The sequence below is a fragment of the Helianthus annuus genome, chromosome 1 (genome assembly GCF_002127325.2).
Source record: "Helianthus annuus cultivar XRQ/B chromosome 1, HanXRQr2.0-SUNRISE, whole genome shotgun sequence".
NCBI classification, from domain to species: domain Eukaryota; kingdom Viridiplantae; phylum Streptophyta; class Magnoliopsida; order Asterales; family Asteraceae; genus Helianthus; species Helianthus annuus.
The window spans coordinates 116,164,221-116,183,796 of record NC_035433.2 but is presented as its reverse complement, the minus strand read 5'-3'; the positions used below and the strand labels follow the sequence as shown (position 1 = coordinate 116,183,796).

General features: G+C 39.1%; 2 protein-coding genes across 3 annotated transcripts; one reads left to right on the top strand and one right to left on the bottom strand.

Moving 5' to 3' along the window:
* The first annotated feature begins 10,425 nt into the window (after positions 1-10,425).
* Positions 10,426-13,030, top strand: LOC110873777 (protein COP1 SUPPRESSOR 2). The gene is made up of 6 exons (XM_022122773.2): positions 10,426-10,651; positions 10,975-11,205; positions 11,504-11,627; positions 12,248-12,321; positions 12,422-12,579; positions 12,687-13,030. Exons 1-6 carry the CDS (start codon positions 10,563-10,565, stop codon positions 12,875-12,877), a joined length of 867 nt encoding a protein of 288 aa, XP_021978465.1. The 5' UTR covers positions 10,426-10,562; the 3' UTR covers positions 12,878-13,030.
* Positions 13,031-15,382: 2,352 nt separating this feature from the next.
* On the bottom strand, positions 15,383-18,940 carry LOC110873760 (60S ribosomal protein L2, mitochondrial). 2 transcript variants are annotated; one of them, XM_022122750.2, is made up of 3 exons: positions 18,765-18,940; positions 16,150-16,233; positions 15,383-16,055 (listed from the first exon to the last, which is right to left on the bottom strand). In XM_022122750.2, the coding sequence occupies exons 2-3, from the start codon at positions 16,220-16,222 to the stop codon at positions 15,559-15,561; spliced, it is 570 nt and encodes a 189-aa protein (XP_021978442.1). In that variant the 5' UTR covers positions 16,223-16,233; positions 18,765-18,940; the 3' UTR covers positions 15,383-15,558. The 2 variants fall into 2 exon arrangements, with proteins under 2 accessions (XP_021978442.1, XP_021978446.1); XM_022122754.2 differs by having other exon boundaries at positions 15,386-16,055; positions 16,150-16,236.
* Between the last annotated feature and the right edge of the window lie 636 nt (positions 18,941-19,576).

Sequence of the window (19,576 nt, the reverse complement as noted above, 5' to 3'; positions counted from 1 at the left end):
GTTGTGGTTGGGGATTTGTGATGATTGGATCGGTTGTTAGGGTGTACGGGGTGTATTTCGGGGACCCCATCGGTGACCCAAAATACCGATTAGGGGGGGGGGGGGGGCTGCCATCCATTAGGTGAGTTAGAGAGAGGGAGTGAAATGGGTGAGGAGATGCCGAAGAGAGGGGGAGGAGAGAGAGAGGGGACCAATCACAACTTTCCTTTTTTTTTTTAAAAAAAAAACCAATTCACCTAAGAGGGGAGTGGCGCCATCAAATTGGGGTGTTAGGGGAGTTTAAGAGGGGAGTTGACGTGGCACACGGGGATTGGTTTGGCGTAAGAGAGGGGACTCACCTATTAGGTGAGCACCCCCTTCACCCTTAGACCGGTGGTGAGGGGTTTTGTTCTTGATGCTTTTAAGGGTATACGGAGCACATTCGGTGACCCCATGCGGGGAGTGGAGTTTTCGTGCGGGTACACCGCCACCAACAACCTTTTACCGCTCGGTGATGGCTTGGCTCGGTGGGTGGTCACCGATTGAGAGAGAGGAGAGAGAGAATGAGTGATTGGTTGTTAATATGGGTCCATCCTTTTTCCACCAATCATATGTTTTTCTTCTTTTTTATAAAAAAATAATTGTGTGAGTGGAGTGATGCCAACGTTTGAGTGCAAAATGGGGGGTTAAGGGGGGAGTTGACGTGGCGCGTGCTGATTGGGTGTGTGTAAGAGAGGTCACTCCCCCCTTAGACCATGTGTAGTGGAAGAGGAATATAATGCCCCCACCCTAGGGCATTTTACGCCATGTGGCGGTTCAGTCAGCAAAGGGGCATTATTGGGCGTTTTCTAAAATGGGGTGTAATGGGGATGGGGCATTATTGGGGCATTAAATAAAATAAACAAAAAACCCCTAAAAATCTCATTGGTCAGTCAACCCTCCCACAATCCCCTTTAGGCGTTTTATATATCACGCCAAAGCAATTTTTTTTTTTTGAGCATAAAGCCCCATAATGCCCTATGTAATGGGAGTGGGGGCGTTTTTTTTGAGCATAATGCCCACATAATGCCCCACTACGGGTGGTCTTAGAGGAGTGCCCCTTACACCCTAATGATGAGAGTGTGTGGTATGAGGTGCTAACTCATAGCTATTTAAGCTAAAAACCATAATAGCGTATCCATCCTCATACACTAGACACCATTGGGGGTGGTATTGTTGCATCGCCAGCACAATAGCAAGCATTTACGAGCCTGACCTGCTTGATCTTTATGCCATTTGACTGTTGATGCAACGGTAGTATTTAAAAAGATATATTTCAAAAATCAAATAATCCATCCGATATATATATACATACTATCTCATATTTTATTCCACCTAAAACTTCTCCATCCTCTCAACTTTTTTTAACACTTTCAACCTTTTTCATACTCTCAACCTTTTTATTTAAATGGCACGCCATTGGACCGAGGCTGAAGATGTCGCGTAAGTCACAAGTTGGGCGGATAGGGTCGATTTTGGATTCACCGGCGATGCGCCTCAAACTTGGAGCATGAATAGGACCGTTTTATATGAACGTGTAGGTGAGAATATTCGTGGAAGAGAACCAATTCTCGAAAGTTTATGTCGTTACGCGTAAAGTGTACACATTTTAAGAGTGCTATGTCACTGCATTGAACTGCGAGGAAGGTGTAGCCAGGGGCGGACCCAAGCCCAGCCTAAGGTGGGCGGGCGCACCCCCGGGGAAAAAAATTTAGTGTTAAGTTCGTCGAAAATCTCGTCCGCACCCTTTGGAAATTTTCGTCCGCACCCCTTGGAATTTTTCAACCGCACCCTTTGAAATTTTTCGTCCGCACCCCTTAGGTAAAAAGTGTTATCAATTTATATTTAAATTTTTTTAGTAAACTCTTATTTAAAAAAAAATACTACCTAAATTATATAACTTTTAATACCTAACTAATTAAACCCAAATACCCATACCTTACCCACTTATAATTCCTAACTAGCTAGCCCACTACGTCTTTGCCCATTAACCAAACCCAACAATATTTCAAACTATAATAAAATAATTAAAGCCCAAAACCTTTAGAAATTCTCTCCCGCTCTCTCTCTTGCGTCCCTGCACTGCCAACGAACAACATCACCCAGCGACAACAGTCCAGCAGCCGGCGACCACCGTAATCGGCCACCATACCACCGTCGTTTGACACCAAATCTAACCGGAATCCAAATACAGGTAAGTTTCTTTGTTATTTTGATGATTTTGGTTGATATTATAGGAGAAAAGGGGTAATAAAGTTGTTAAATAGGTTTGAAATTTTGTGCGTTTTGACGTTGTTTATGGTTGTTTAGATGATTTTAGGGTGATTATGTTGTTTATATATTTTTAGGGTGATTACAACTTACATTATGATTTCTAGGGCTTGAATAGTTGAAAATTAAAATTGAAATGTTATGTTACTGAGCGATGAACTTATGTTATATAGAGAAAGAATTGCTTAAGAAATTAGCTTTAGATGAAGTTTTGGATAGATTTCAAAAAATGAAAACCCGTAGGGCGTCGACGTTTTAATTATGTTTGTAACAAGGTTTGACATGTTTTTGATGATTATATAAATTTAGTTTGATGTTCGTTTGTTTTACATGACCCGACCCGACCCGATACGAACCGATTTTTTTTACTTATATACCTAGGGGCCTAAAATTTTTAAAAATGTTCCGCACCCCAATGGAAAAATTCCTGGGTCCGCCACTGGGTGTAGCCAAGGATGAAGCGTTTGCTGAGGCACGTACCACGTACGAAGAAACAAGAGAAAGCCGTTCGATCACGTTGCGGCTTGGAGGGTTTTGCGAGCCCAGAATGGGGGGATTGGCGCGGCACGCCATTAGATTACGTTTGTTTTATTTAAATGTTTCATGTTTTACTTTTATGTGTTATGTTTTTTTTCTAAGTTGTTTAAATGTTATGTTTTTTATTTCCAATTTATTCAGATGTTTGTTTTTTTTTTTGTATTTATTTAAATTTAAGAAATATAAATTAGATGTTTGGTTTTTTGTATTTATTTAAATTTAAGAAATAAAAAAAATAATTAAATGTTAGAAATATTAAAAAAAATTAAATAAGTAATCATTGAAGGGGCTCCATTCTATACCGTGAGCTTTATTCTAAAAAAAGTAATAGAGCCCCTTGTCCTACGTGACGATGATGTTCAATAGAATCCCTAGGGGGCTCCAACCATACCCTCTAGCCTAGGGATGGGCTTGATACAAGTACCGAAATTCGCCAAATATGAGTACCAATATCGGTACCAAAAATGTTCGGTACGGTACCGGTATTTGAAGGCAAAATTCGGTAAAATACCGGTACCATACCGAACCGATACCAAAACCATCAAAAAGTGAATACGGATTCGGTACCGAAAATAATTTGATACGGAAAATTCTATACCGATACCCGATACTCAATACCCATTTCTACTCCAGCCTGAGCGTGAATGAGATTGTAATTGGGATGTTGACTTGTGGGAGTCCATGGAAGTGCTTCCATAATTGTAACTGTGACTTATGCTCTTTTGTTTTTTTTGTTTTTTTAATTTTGTTCTTTTGTGTTTTTGTAATGACACGAGTAAATAATTTAATGTTAGCTTAAAAATTATTTTGATAGCTTGTTAGTGTTGGTACACACTAGTATTATTTTATGTTGGTGTATTTGGAAGTTTAGGAAGAAAGCTATTGTTTCTATCAAGAAGCCTAATGTGTAGACTATTTTTGAAGATATATTTGGTTCAAGAATAGATCTAAGTTTAAGTCCAAGTGCTTGTGTCTTCGAAAGAATTGGTGTAGTTTCGAGTTCTTGTAACTATGTCCAAGTGCTTGTGTGTTTCGGCTCCCCGTTCCCTTGTTTTTATCGTGTCGGGGTTGTGTCCTAATAACATTTGCCTTTCGAAGAACAAAAGGAAAGAAAGATTTCTTGATGTTTCACCCAGGGGCGGTTCTTAGTAGGGGTGTGGCAGGGCCACGGCCCGGGCAAGTTTTTCAGCCGTAGTGCTAATTTTCCGCATTTCGATCGAAATTTTTTATATATACTATGTTTGGCCCGGGCTTGCCCGGGCTTTTTTTAGTGCCCGTGTCTTTCGGCCCTGGCACGTTCAACGGGCAAGATCCGCCACTGGTTTCACACCACCAAGACAAATAATAAACATGAGACTGAATGATAGGAACATTCTCCAAAATAATGAATCTTTAAACCTTTGTGGGTTGAAACCTCAGATATTCTAACTTTTGCTCTACAAACTTCTATTTTTTCACAAGTATAACCTCAACTTTAACCCTTTTATACTTTATACAACTTTGGCTCTACAATCTTCTACTTTTTCACAAGTATAATCCTTAACTCCAACCCTTTTATACTTTATACACATAACCTTCTTATTATGATTTTGTCCCCTAATTAACCCAACACATAATAAGATCAATACATATCAACTAAGTTCAGATTGATTTATTACATTATATTTCAATATTCTTATAATGTATGCTATTTTATGAAATATGTAAAGATTTGAATTATAGAAAACGAGTTATGTGTGAAATGTCAAATGTTTGTGGATTGAATCTACTCATAATTTTGATCAACTCGTGGGTTTCTGACGTTTCGGTCACTCGTGTTTCTCTTCTGGATAATGTCTTAACGATTAAGGAAATACGTGTTTGAGAAACGCTTACATTTCTTGGCAACCTATTGGTTGGGAGTTGGACACTCCATAAGGAGTTCAAGGCAAGATAAAAACCTGTGAAGCTTGATCATACATGATTGGAAAGTCGGTCCTTATAGATCTAAGGATGTCACACATCTCTCGTCAAAGGCAACACCATGACAGGTGGTATGAGAGTGGGTTCAACCCTTCAGTCTATTTGGCGTGTTAGTATAACTTCCCCAAGTACTTAATGTTGAATACGTAAATGTGGTGGGAGATTTGGATCAATTTATTGAAGAGTCATACGTTTGCGAGTCAAGTTGGTGAACTAGATCATTGTATAGGGGCATCACATTGGTGGACATGATGAGTCTGCAGGAGAGTTGTTAGAAAGGGTAATGAACGATGATGAGGATATTTGATTGTCAATGCACACCAAGGTCGAATACGCATCCTATGCATGCATAATTTCGTGGTGAGAGAATGTGACGGGTGAAGAAAAATAAAAATTTTCGATAAGAAAAACACATAAATCAGGAAAGAGTTTAAATTTTTTTAAATGTAAGTATCTTAATAATATAAACTAGAAAAGAGTTTAAATCTTCTTAAATTTAAGTATCTTAATAATATAAACTAAAAACAAAAGAACTCGGCAAAATAACATATATTTTTTTATTTTATTTTTTAATACTCTCAAATGTGAAATTAATAACAGAATGTTTGCAAGTGTACAACCTCTCTTCTTTCATCTTTAGTTTATTATTAGATGGTGGACCAATTTTTCAAAAAAAAATTAGATGGTGGACCAGAAGCCCAAACAAACTCAGTAAGTCACTATTGTAATATTGCATTACCAACAATTTTTTTTTTTTTTTTTTTTTTTTGAAAAATGCACTTCATTAAAAAACACCAAAACCGGCAACTATCTCCAAGACAGAGAAAGAAGCCGGAACAACCAAGGAAAACCAACAATACAACAACGTTACGTTACATCAAATGAACACCAACGAGACCAATCAACAATCCCTCCCTTAAACCTATGCTTATACCAAAGAAACCCCCACGACTTGATATCCGCCACCAATGTCACCACATTCGAATCAATGCCATTAAAGATTTTGCCATTCCTAGCTCTCCACAGTCTCCAGCAAGTAATGATGACGATACCATGCAAAACCTCCTTCTTGACACCCGTGCCTCCACTGTGCTCGTGAAGAGAAACCACATCTCTAACATGAAAAACGAACGGACGCGGTATTCTACACCACGCGGCAATCCCCTCCCAAACCCCGTGCGCCACAACACATCCCGTAAGAAGATGCTCTATCGACTCTTCGTAAGATTGGCACCATGCACAATAGAGATTATCCACCATAATATTCCTTCTAGCTAGAGCCATTTTCGTTGGAAGCCGATCCAGGAACGCGCGCCACAAGAAAATATTACACTTATTCGGCACCCACGGGCTCCATCTAAACTCAAACGTAAGACTATTCACCGGTGACCCGTTTAACCACCGTTTAACATCCGCCACCTCAAACCCATTATTCACCCCATGAGACCAATACCAAGTATCTTCTGTATCATTTAAAAAGATCGGTTGCATTAAAGCTTCAAGCGCTATCTTGCAATCAACCTCTTCTGAAGTATCCAAATGCCGCGTCCATTCCCACCTCACCGACCAAGTACCTCCCGAACAATCCAGACGATCGGAAAGAAGGACTCTTTTAGACTTCTCGAGAGCATACAACAAAGGAAAAGAATTCTTCAGTGGCTCGTTCCCCAGCCAAGTGTCCAACCAAAAACGTATCCGCGTACCGTTCCCAGGATTGCCACGTATAACACAATTTAACCCGACTCCATCTACCTTGTGTTTGTTCCAGAACTTGACGCAGTTCTTCCACACACCTGTAAAAGCATTATTGCATGGAGCAATACCCCAAAACCTAGCCGAGCCATGTATAGAAAAAACGACCCTTCTCCATAGCGCGTTTGGTTCATTTAAAAACCTCCACAGCCATTTAATTAACATAGCATTATTATTCACTTCTAACGACGGCACCCCCAACCCCCCATCTTTAACCCGTTTCTTAATAATATCCCATGCCACCCAACTCATTCTCCGAACCTCGTCCGACCCACCCCATAAGAAGCGCCTCATGAGCCCTTCTAATACACCAATAACCTTCTTAGGAGCCTTGAACAAAGAGAAATAATATATCGGGAGACTATGTAACACCGACTTTACTAGCGTCAAACGACCGGCAATAGAGAGAGTGTTAGCTTTCCATTTGGAAAGCCGGCTTTTAAACTTGCTAACCACCGGATCCCAATTCGAAACCCTATTCATGTTCGCCCCCACCTTTATACCCAAATACAAAAAAGGTAACGAACCTTGTTTGCATCCCAAATCTGCGGCCATAGTAGCAACCTCCTCCTCCTCGACACCTACCCCATAAAGAACCGACTTATGAAGATTGATTTTTAACCCAGAACAGAGATAAAATATCCGAAGAATACGTCTCATATTGTTAAAGTTGATAACCGACCAATCTCCCATAAGCATAGCATCGTCGGCATATAAAAGATGAGACAAAGAGGGACCATCATTAGAAAACTTAACCCCTTGAAAGGCACCAATATCACAAGCCTGATTTATCATCTCCGAGAGAGCTTCCATCAAGATAATAAACAAGAACGGGGACAATGGATCTCCCTGGCGAATGCCTTTCTGACAACCAAACTCAAAAGTAGGGGACCCGTTTACCAGAACTGAAGCTCTAGAAGAAACTAAAATACCCCGAATCCAATCACACCAAATCGAAGGAAAACCCATCTGAGACAATACTGAAAGTAAAAAATCCCAGTTGACGTTATCATATGCCTTTTCAAAATCGATCTTAAAGAGAAAAATTTTTCTATCTCTCTTCTTCGCCCAAGAGATAACCTCACTAGTCATCAAAGGACCGTCTAAGATATACCTGCCAGATAAGAAAGCCGACTGCGTCTCAGATACTATATGGCCCAAAACCACCTTCAGACGATTCGCCAAGACCTTAGAAACCACTTTTATAATGCTCCCAATTAAACTAATTTGTCTAAAATCCCCCAGATTCGAGGGATCACCAATCTTGGGAATTAAAGTAATGAACGAAGACCCAACCCCCGGACTGAACCGGCACACCTGAAAAAAATTCTCGAAAATGGAACTGAAATCTTGCTCAAACAGGTTCCAAAAATGCCTTATAAATCTGAAATTGAAACCATCGGGCCCTGGAGCTTTATCCGCCCCACAATCAAATGCCGCACGTTTTATTTCCTGATTAGAGAAATTGGCAACCAAAATTGCGGCCTCTTCACTGTTCACAATATTCAACCCGTAACAAATAAGAGACGGACGAGTAGCCATAGTCTCCTTAAATTTATCCCGAAAAAAAACCATAACCTCCCTTTTAATGATACTCGGACCAGTCACCCACCTGCCATTAACCTCCAACCCAGGAATATGATTAGACACTTTAGTGTGATGGAAGCCCAACAGGGCAACAATAGTGATTTTGTGTAATGGAAGCCCAGATATACATAAGGCAGGCACTATTTAGTATCTCCTAGAAGTCCACTATGCGTGTTTATTAGCTCAATTTTCGCTTAATTCAGGTTGTTCAACGATTTATCCGGTTTGGGATTTTATTTGGTCATAAACGAACATACCAAACGAGAGAACTCAACCTAAAAGACTAGTTTGGTGGGTGAGACCATGCGTAGTCGTTGGGGTGAATAAGGCTGCTGGGTATGGTGACGGATGAAGACAGGGAGGGGATGAAGACGGGTGGGGCGGGATGGGGTGAAGGATCCGGTGCCGAGAAGAAAGAAAGGGGGCCCACCTGTTTGGTCCGTCGCAAACGGCGAAGAGGACGGGACGGAAGGGGGGCGGCGTGGAGGGACGCCGGGGACGTGGCGTCGCCGGGGCTGAGGACGGCCCATACCGTCCAGCCTAATGCCCCACCCTAGGGCGTTTTGCGCCATGTGGCAGCCCAGTCAGCAATGGGGCATTATTGGGCCTTTTTTACAAAAGGGGTATAGTAGGGATATGGGGCATTATGTTAAATGAGATGTAATATAATTAAATAAAACAAAAATCATCAAAAAAATCTTATTGGATAAAGAATTGGAAGATGGAAGATGATTGGACAAACAAATGGGGGGCAAGACGTGATTTAAATCACGCGAAAACAAAAAAAAACTGACCAATCACGCCCAGGGGGCGGTGGTGGGGCGATATTGGGCGTTTTTTGTGGTTTTTTTTGAAAAAAAACACGCCCATTATGGGTGGTCTGAGGGAGAGCTCATTTGATATATAAACCCCACATCAATTGCCCATACAACCGATGTGGGACAAATCTCATACCTTATAATGGTATTGGTCCATAACAATCGACCCTCCTTAAGGGCCAACGTCTTCGTTGGTTACGGGTGGCTCTTTCCAGGCCACCACTCTGAGTCTCGTTGGTTACGGACACGTTGGTCACGGTTGGTTCTCTCCGGGCCACCACTCCGAGTTCTGGCTCTGATACCAATGTTACATACCAAACGAGAGAACTCAACCCAAAAGACTAGTCTGGTGGGTGAGAGAGTCCATTTATAAACCCTACATCAGTTGCCCATACAAGCGATGTGTGACAAGTCCCATACCTTGCAATGGTCTTAGTCCATAACACGAACCTTTGGTTTTTAACAGAATAAATCGATTTTAACCAAATAAGTTTTGTGTCCTAGTTTTGGTTGTTGTTTATGTTCGGGGCAGCAACAAACCAACAAACAATCATAAAAACTCATCATCTACGCAAGTGCTTCAAAAATAAAGCGTCCAACATTTGTTTATGTCTTTTGCTTACACTAAGGTGTTGTTTGTTTTTTTAGAGTTAAATGTCTTCAGTCTGCGGACCACATTTGCAGACATCTGTAGCAGAAGAGGTCGATCAAACCTCTGCAGTCTACAAGAAGAAGACTGTTTGTTTTTTAACTTATGCAAGCTGCTGAAATAAACTAAAATTTAAATAAACTGATTTATTAAACTTAAAAAAAGTTCTTCAATATCCAAATTTATTAAAACCAAAAAAAAAACATACCTGATTTGGATGACCTCGGCTGGTCGCGTGAGGGATGTTGACCTCGGTTGGTGAAAACGGTGACGGGCTGTGAAGGGATGTTGCGGCTGGGAAAGGCTGTGAACGGTGGGAGGTGGGAGGGAGAGGCGGCTGGACAGTGGGGATGTAGTCGACGGAGATGAGGGTAGCGGCTGGGAGAGGAGAGGGGTGTAGGGTTTTGATGAACTTGTATGTGTTTTGTGATATTAGGGCAAGAAGAAAATAAGAAAAGGTTAGAAGAAGGTATATCACATCTGCATCAAAAAGAGGATGCATAAACCTTTTTTAATGAAATGTCTTCGAAAAAACAAACATTATGCGCGCCTAAACGTCTGCGTGACGCATACATAAGAGAACAAGAAGAGCTTTTCAGAAAACAAATAAAAATAAACAACCTCTAAATAATCACCAAGATCAATAAGCTAAACTAGTTTTCTTAGTGAGTAAAGACGTATAACAAAATTACCATCAAAACAAAGTTAACAAATAAGTGTCAAATATCAAATTCAAGAAAATAGTTAATCGGTTATTCGGGTTAACCAAATTCAACATTTTGTATAACCAATGATCGAACAGAAAACCGAATTGGGTTATATCCTATTGGTTTTTTTTTTTTTTTGTTACGGTTCCGGTTTAATCGGTTTCAAACCAGACACCTCTAACACCAACGTCAAACCAGACACCTCTAACACCAACAGCAGTTGATTCCATTAACCAAAATCTCCAAAAGAAACCCTAAAAGATGAAGAAAACCAAAAATTTCCGAAAAAGAAGTATAGCAGAGGTAGAAGACGACCATACAGAAGTTCAAGAAGACGGCAATGACATGCGGTACCTTCTTATTCTCTTCTCATACTTATTTCAATTACTTACTTTCATTATTCACCCATAGTTAAGTTTTAGAAATTTAGGGTTTCTATATAAAATTGCAGGAATCATTCACTTAGGGCTTAAATCAAATCCCTATTTATCAAATCATAACCCTTGTTAAATTCAAGGGGTAAATCGGTCAAAATACAATGATAACAAAATGGTGTGTAGGATATTATAGCTGGAATGGATATAAATGGTTTGTATGTATAGGTTGCATGTTTTTTTAGTTTGATGATGTTGAAGAGACGCGGTTGTTGTTTAACGATGATTAATGTGTGCAGATTGGCTTTAGAGGAGATCAAGTTTCTTCAGAAACTGAGGGAGAAGAAGTCGGGAGTCCCGGCAGTGGTTAAAACAGGGCAGGCTGCTGCTGCTGCTAGTGGTGGTAATAGTGCGGGTGGGTTGGTTTCGAAAGGCGGAGATAAGGGAGACGGGGATGGGGAAAAAGACGATTTGGTTTTACAGGATACTTTTGCTCAGGAGACTGCTGTCATGGATGAAGACCCGCATATGTATGTACCTTTGTTTGCTATCTTATTATGTGCATTTTAACATTTTTAGTATTTACCATGTGTGGACACGACCTAGTAAACAAGTTAAACAGGTTAACCGGACCATAACTCATTTAACTAAACGGGCTAAACATGCCAACCCGAACTCAACCCATTTATTAAACGGGTTAGACATGACAACAGTCCTGCTTATCTTCGTGTTTGTGTTGTGTCAGGACTCAGGATTGCCATCCAACTACCTTACTGCTGTAGTATATACAAGACAAATCATAACAATTTTGTTTTGGCTAATGCGCAGGTTAAAATATATCGAGCAAGAGTTGGCGAAGAAAAAAGGGAAGAATATTGATGTGACAGATCAAGTTGAAAACGATATAAAACACGCAGAGGATGAGTTATACAAAATTCCAGAGCACCTTAAGGTGATATATTGGCTTCATAATATACCTTCTCTTTTACTGATTTGTTCGTGCTAGCATACTCTGTGATTATATCAATTTGAAGACAACTGTCACCTCTATAAGAACAATACGCGGTTGACTAATGCCTAGTGCTTATTTGGTTAAGTAGGTATTAAGTGAATGTTTAAGCAGATAAATTAACTGTCCAGTTTCAATGTGTTAAACGTATTGTCTATGGTCGGTGTTTTCGAAAATCATAAGTGGTCAAGTTAACTTTCAATGCTTAATTGGGGATGCATAAGTTATTTATTTAGGTTTATAAATTATTATTCTACGTTATAAAAACTTATGAGAGTTAGAATTTTGGTTTTATTGTGTATAAATGTATGATAAAATTACTAGTTTCATTTTAAAGTTATTCATCGTATTCTTTTTATGAATGAAACGGTTAAACTCACATTATAATAAGAAACTTCTATCTGTTTACATTAAGAAGTGATTAAATATGCATATATTGTCATATAAACATGTAGTTGCCTAATTACTTGTTAAAATAGATAAAGAGAGACTTATGTTATAGCTAATCCTATCAATATTCAATACACACGCACTTATGCTTACATTCTCATGTGTTGACTTAGGTCAAACGGCGGAACTCGGAGGAAAGCTCTACTCAGTGGACCACTGGAATTGCTGAAATCCAGCTTCCCATTGAGTATGCATCTCTCTTTTTTTAATACCAAAATGGAAAGACTCTGTGTGAGTTTATTGTATCTGATGTGATTGGTTAACGTGCTGTCGGTTAAAACTTGCAGATTTAAGCTGAAAAATATAGAGGAAACAGAGGCTGCCAAAAAGCTTCTGCAGGAGAAGAGGCTAATGGGCCGGGCCAAAACCGAATCTACCATACCTTCAAGTTATAGTGCTGACTATTTCCAACGTGGCAAGGACTATGCGGAAAAACTTAGGAGAGGTATGTCTTGTTGAGTGTTAACAGTTCACACTTCACACATCCGACTATACCTCACTTCCTGTTGTATCTTTTTATATGCTTTAATGGCATTATTGGATGAATTACAGACCATCCAGAGCTTTACAAGAACAAAGGTGCAAATAACAATGGGGAATCTAAAGCCAGTGATCCTGCTGCTGTAGATGGAGGCGATGGTGGTGGTGGTGGTGGTGGAGGTGGTGGAAGACAAGCGGCAACGGATCAGATCATGCTTGAGCGTTTCAGAAAGAGAGAACGCCATCGTGTAACTAGGAGATGATAAACAAGTTTTTGGTAGTGGCTTGTGGACTCTTTGATGGTTTGGTGTTTTTTAAACAAGTTGAACTATATCCATATAACCAATTTCAGGCGGTGTTCTTTGACATTAAAATTTATGGGATATGTACTTTATGATTCAAAATCTTGCACGTTACGTCCTTTGACCCTAACCAAGTTTATTAACTTGTTAAATGAGGTCATGTGCGGCAATGCACATGAGGGCAGTTTAGTCTTTTGCCTTGTATATATAATCTTAGAAAATATATCCCTCCCTCTCCGTAAACAAACACACACGCCCCTCTCTCTCTCTCTGTTCTTCCTTTGACTCTAAACAGGATTTTCAGCCATCAACACCGCCGATCACCGCCACCACCAGCCCCCAACTGCCATCTCCGTTAAGTGCCCCCACCAACTAGCTTTTACCCTTCAATCAGCCGAAACCGTTTCAGATCTTAATGTGATGAAAAAGATGGGGTTTTTTTTTTCAACTCGCAATGGCGCCTCCGATAATCCTACACTATGGAGATCCCGTCAGCCACCTAAATCGGCTCTTCAAACGCGTCTCGTTGGTACATACATACACACAACCACATTCATCTACATCATCTCATTCACATATGTAATCACAGAATCTGAATCGTAATTAGGTTAACAATGGCTAGGGTTTGAAGGTGGGGGAAAGGGCAGGGGGTAGGGGTGGCGATTGGGGTCGGTGGTAGCGGCTTGTGGAGGTCGTTAGGTGAGGTTGGTGGCAAATAGCCAAATACACTATTGTTCACTCTAGAACCCCACCCATAAAATGTATTATTATACTTGATCAGAAAATTCAAACTATCATAACCATACTGCAAAATACTTTTAACGATAAAATAAAATGAGGTTGTCCCATGGTCTGAAACTATTAGAAGGTATGAGACTTGTCTCATATCGATTATATGAACATGAAATTTGTGGTTTATAGACCAAATTTGCTTCCTCACCTACCAGACTAGTCTTTTGGGTGAGTTCTCTTGTTTGGATTTCAACAGTTGTATTAGAGCCAAATTCGGAGAAGTGGCATGATGGGAACCAACTGTGAACAACGAGGGCGTTGGCCCGCCTTATGGACGGTCGAATGTTATGGACTGAAACTATTGCGAGGTATTTGACTTGTCCAAATATCGGATGCTTGTATGAGCAACAAATATAAGGTTTATAGACTAAATGAGCTCCCTCGCTTTCCAGGCTAGTCTTTTTGGATGAATTCTTTTGTTTGGGAATTGGGATGTAGCACTCATTTGGTTCTTGAGTCAAATGACTTCACCTGGTGAAACTTGAAATATTCTTTGACTCACGATGTTCTCGAAAAGTTAACAGATTGAAACTCTTATTTCACAACAAAGAAAACTTTTTTTTACCTTATTCATATAACATATATGAAAAAAAGTGCTTGCACTAATGAATTCAGGATAGGTTAACATAAAATAAAAACACGAATATATCGAAAGGGGTTGAGAATATGGAGAATGTCATGGTTTTGGAAGAGCGAACAAATTTTCAATCGAACCAAAGAAAGTATGTGAAAACCATTATACGATAAATACATATGAAGTGGTGAAATTATTGCTATTGAATGTCTATGGCAGTTTTGTGAATGTATTATTGAAGCTTTTATAATAACAGTATCTAAGAAAGTCAAAAAAGTAGTGGCCACTAACAATTACTTAAACCAAACATGGGTTTTCCAAAATGCTAAGAAACATTAATTGTATTGCAATGTTCACAAGGCATAGGATATCCATGGCGTTGCAGGTGATGGTAACCCATGTGCATTGTGTGACACGTGTCATTCCAGTCAGCAAAGGGACATTATGAGCGTTTTTCACAAATAGGGGGATAATGCCCAATAATGACCCATCAGTGATTACCCAATTATTATTTTCTTGTTTTGTTAGTTTAAATCTAATGATATTTGATTTAGAATGATCTCTTTGGCCAAACAGTTTGAAGAAAGGCGTTAATAAAAGCACGCCTTGGAGGTTTTTTTTTTTTTTTTGAAAAAAACGCCCCGGGGGTGGTCCTTGGGCGTTGTGGGGCGTTTTTTTGGGAAAAAAAACGCCCAAAACCCCCAACTACGGGTGTTCTTATAATAAATCCCTCAAGTTGTCTTGTTACTGGTAATAAAATTCAAATTTATAAAAATGTTCACATGGGTAATTTCTTTTACTATAAAAGTTTTTTTTTTTTTTTTTTTTTTTTGTAAAACTAGTATTTATGACCCCGTGCTTTGCGGTGGTAACGTTAAACCAAACAGAAAATAGACGTAAAAACAATCTCCGTTAGCAGAGCGGACACAAATAAATTAGATCGAGAGATTTTTTTGGTGTGTTTTTGAAAAGTTTAAGGATTTTAATGTAATAAAATAGTTATCATGATTCATATGTTTATATTTTGTTTATTAGAAACAAAAAAGATAAAATTGATTGCTTCATTCAGCAAAAAGAGGTCACATCAAATTATCACAAGATACTTGGTCTAAATCATACCTCATTATCAAATTATCTGAATTGTTCAAAAATCCAAAATATTATTATGAAATACCATAAACATGATCTAAAATCAAGAGCATCTCAAAACATTTGCACCAAAGTGCAAAATCAGCATCCTCTAAAACACACCAAACATTCAAATTTCACTATTGAATTATTTCCTTTTCTTGAGTGGACCAGTTTTGTAACCACCCTTGGTCGGTTTCCCCCACGGAGTAACCGAACCCCGACCCCTACAACCGCTACTCTTACTTTTACCTTCACCACCACCATGAGGATGGTCCACAGGGTTCATAGCCACTCCTCTAACCACAGGCCTGCGCCCGAGCCACCGGCTATGACCAGCCTTTCTGAGCTTCTTGTCCTTGTGTTCTGAGTTTGACACCACCCCAATGGTTGCCCTGCACTGAGTGTCAATCAGTTTCTCCACACCCGAAGGCAGCTTGATCAAACACAGTTTCGAGGCGCTCGGTTCCTTTAAGATCTTTGCGGAGGTGCCGGCTGCACGAACCAGCTTCCCTCCTTGACCCGGGTTGACTTCAATGTTATGAATTATGGTTCCAATTCGCATCATGGATATGGGCATGCAACTGCCGACTTGTGAACTTATGTCTAGAGAGAACATCGGGTTGTAGGCGTCTGTAAAAGCATCTGTAAATGAAACGGTTGTTAGACAGAAATTCGCAGCTGTAAAAACTCGGATTATTATGAACCAACAATCAAGGCCCGTGTGATAGAAACATACTGGAAGAAGAGCTAAAAGCACGCTTGCCAAATAAAGCTGAAGAAACCACACGAGCTCGAGATAACCATGCCATTGTAGTTTGTGCTGCAGATTAAAACCGAGATACATATCATATATGCATACCATAATAATCCTGTAGCATAAAATCACATTCACCCAAAACAGAACAAAAATTGTTAAACAGGTCAAACACGACACAATACGATTAACACGTGCACTAAAGACGAACACGACAAAGTTAACTAATCGTGACATTTCCTTAAACACGAACACGGACCTGTATAATAAAAGTGTTACACGGCACGACCCCTTATATCAGTTATCGGTCCCCTGGTGAGATATCGGTGCAAAATATCAGTTAGAATATCGGTACCGATATTATCGGCAATATTGACCGATATATCACCGATTTTCTCGATATCAGTACCTTTGTTCTTAGTTCTACCATTCGTCTTTCTTCTTATTGCCGCTATTAGTGTTTTAAGTCTTAATTGTTAATTGTTAGTGTTTTAAGTCTTTATCAGTTCCTACTTGCTACAATTGTTAGTGTTTTGCAAGTTGCAAAAGGTTAATTTGTTAATGATAGGAGAGTTTACTGAATTGTTAGCGTTAAATTGCTATATATGTAAATTTAGCATGATATTAAAATTACCGATATCCCACCGCGATTACCGATATCTCAAATATCAGTCCTTGACCAATATCCGATTTTTTACTGCATTAACTGCTTAGGACCCCTTTAACACGATTAACAAAGATCGCTGATTACATCAACATAACCCCCAAGGCCCCAAATTCTACATGAATCCCTTAATCTTTTTTTTTTTTTTTTGAAGGATCAACAAAAATTTTCACCATTATCAACCTGCTAGCGGGGACTAGCATTACACCAGTACATCATATGAATCCCTTAATCTTGATCACTAATTTTAGCTTTATAATATAACCCATTAAGAACACCTTGAGGCTGAAACCCTTTGCCTTCAAACAAAAAAGAATAAAACCAAACCCACAAAGAATTACAGATTAAACCCTAAAAAGGTGAAGATTTTTCAAATTTTCTACGAATGAAATCTGGGTTCCATGGATCTGAAGATAAGTTGGGTATTCTTCTCAGTATAATAAACTGATACTAATAGCATGAATATGAGTCTAGGGCTGGTTCAACACAATATATACAGAATTGACAACGAAGATGAAGAAATCGGAGTGCGACGATACCTGCTTATGGTTGACTAAGATGTATGAAGACGAAGATGAAGAACGAGGGAAAGATGGTCAGGAAAGAATGGACGATTATGAGAGACAAGCTAGGGTTTTGATTGTGATATGTATTTATGTAATATATCTAGTTATTTTAAGAGGTTTAAAATTAGATAGTGAAATGGGTTTAATCGGGTCATAAACAGGTTAGACGGGTTAAACCTCTTTAGACACGAATTTTATCATGTCATAAACGGGTCAACGTGTTAGACCCAAACTTAATTTGGTGAGAACCCACTTTGACCCGAAACAGAATTGAACCTTTTGTATTCAGTCCGTACTGACCCGAACCAGGTATACTCTGTTACCCGACTCGTTTTGGCAGGCTTCAATACAAGACATGATGAAATTGAATTGGGCCCACACAATTCCAGTTCTTGCCATTATTCGAGATTATAAACACATGGGATGCCTAAATAATACAACATCAATATGGCAAAAACATCAAAACATTGAAAATAAACAACACGGCAGATTAAACATTAATAATTAAATTGATTAAGATGACGGAGGAGTACATATGTTTCTGCAAGATTAACCGAACAGACAAAGTTAGGGAATTAATGCGTTTTTCTATTCAATTTACCAATTATTGCGAGCAAGAGATGCGGTTATACGTTTACATAACCGTCTTATCTGTCTCCATTAAAAACATATACATATGTGTTTATTCAGTGTCCCCATAAATGCGCTAGGCTTAGTAACACGCATTGAATGCAATTTACTAATTTAGTGATCAAGGGTAGAGAACGAGAAACTTAATACATTAGTTTCGAACTTCTTCTAGGAAAACATAGAGGTGCATTGACAGTTTGACACTAGCAAAGTGAGCGCCATGGGCGAATCTTAGTTTGGGCCAAATTTTTTTTTTTTTCGCTTAGGAGTGTAAATCTTACCGACCCCCTCCCTCTCTAATGTAATAGTTGAAGATCCGCCACTGGTGAGTGGGTCGGGTCATATAAAAGCTTGTCATTTAGATTCGAGTCAGAAGTCAGAACCGGCTTTAGCAAAAACAAGTGAGAGCCGATTTAAAAGGTGATAATATTGTAAGCAAGCATTACCAATGATGAATTATAAACGAGTAAAACTGTCAATAAAATCATCAATTTTGTATGCACAATATATTCAAGTAACTGTAGAGTATCATATTTATCAATATAGGTTATACACAGAACAGAAACCATCAAGACAACAGATAGATTATCATGAACATAAAGAAGGTGTTATGAAATGATTATTAAAAACTAATTATGCTATGTAACAAAACACAATGTTAACCTATTATTACAGCCGGTAGAGATACTTCATATACTTTAGGTTTGCGATAAAAATACAAAAGAACAAGGGTTTACCTTAAGTGTGCAGTCGATGGAGGTTTAGATTCGATCGCCCACAGCTGCTCTGCCGGAGTTTTGCACTGCTGACTGATCGGATGTTTAAAATATGGATTGTTGATTGTTGAATCACAACAGGAAAAAGGAAATTAGGGATTTGGGCATTTTCTTGCCTGTTGAAACACCTTGAAACTTTTCTTTTGGATATAATACTGGGCCTTATATGAATGGGCTTTGGCCCTTGAGGTATCAGACTTAAGCCAACAAATCAGGTATTGAACCATACCCGGTTTCAGTGTATGTTAAAAACCGGGTATGGCAATAACCGGGTTGGATATGGAGTCAAGTTTTGGAGAGGATGTAATCAATTATTTTAGGTTCTGGTTCTTTTTTGGATTTTGACCGGTTCGAGGAGGTATGGCCGGGTTGGAACCGGTTTCAAAGGATAGGGTATTGAATCGATATATAAGCAGTAGATTGTACCCGGTTTTTTAATTCCCAATTTTGGGTTTTTTTCATGGTGATTCCATAATATGTTTCTGGTTTTTTTTTGTGCATTCCTATATGAGAGAGAGAGAGAGAGAGAGAGAGAGAGAGAGTGAGTGACAAGAGCATATGAATTGTGCTTCGTTTGTAAAGGTTTGTTGGAAAGATTGAGATAAAAAAAATTATGGTTGTTTAAAAGTTATTTGTTTATGAAGAACTGATATCGAATTGTGCGCTATACCGGTTGACTAGTCGGATCAGTTGGCTAGTCTAAAAAATGAACGTCGTATTAATAAGTCTCAACTTCATGTTTTAAGTATATAAAATATAAATGATACGATAAA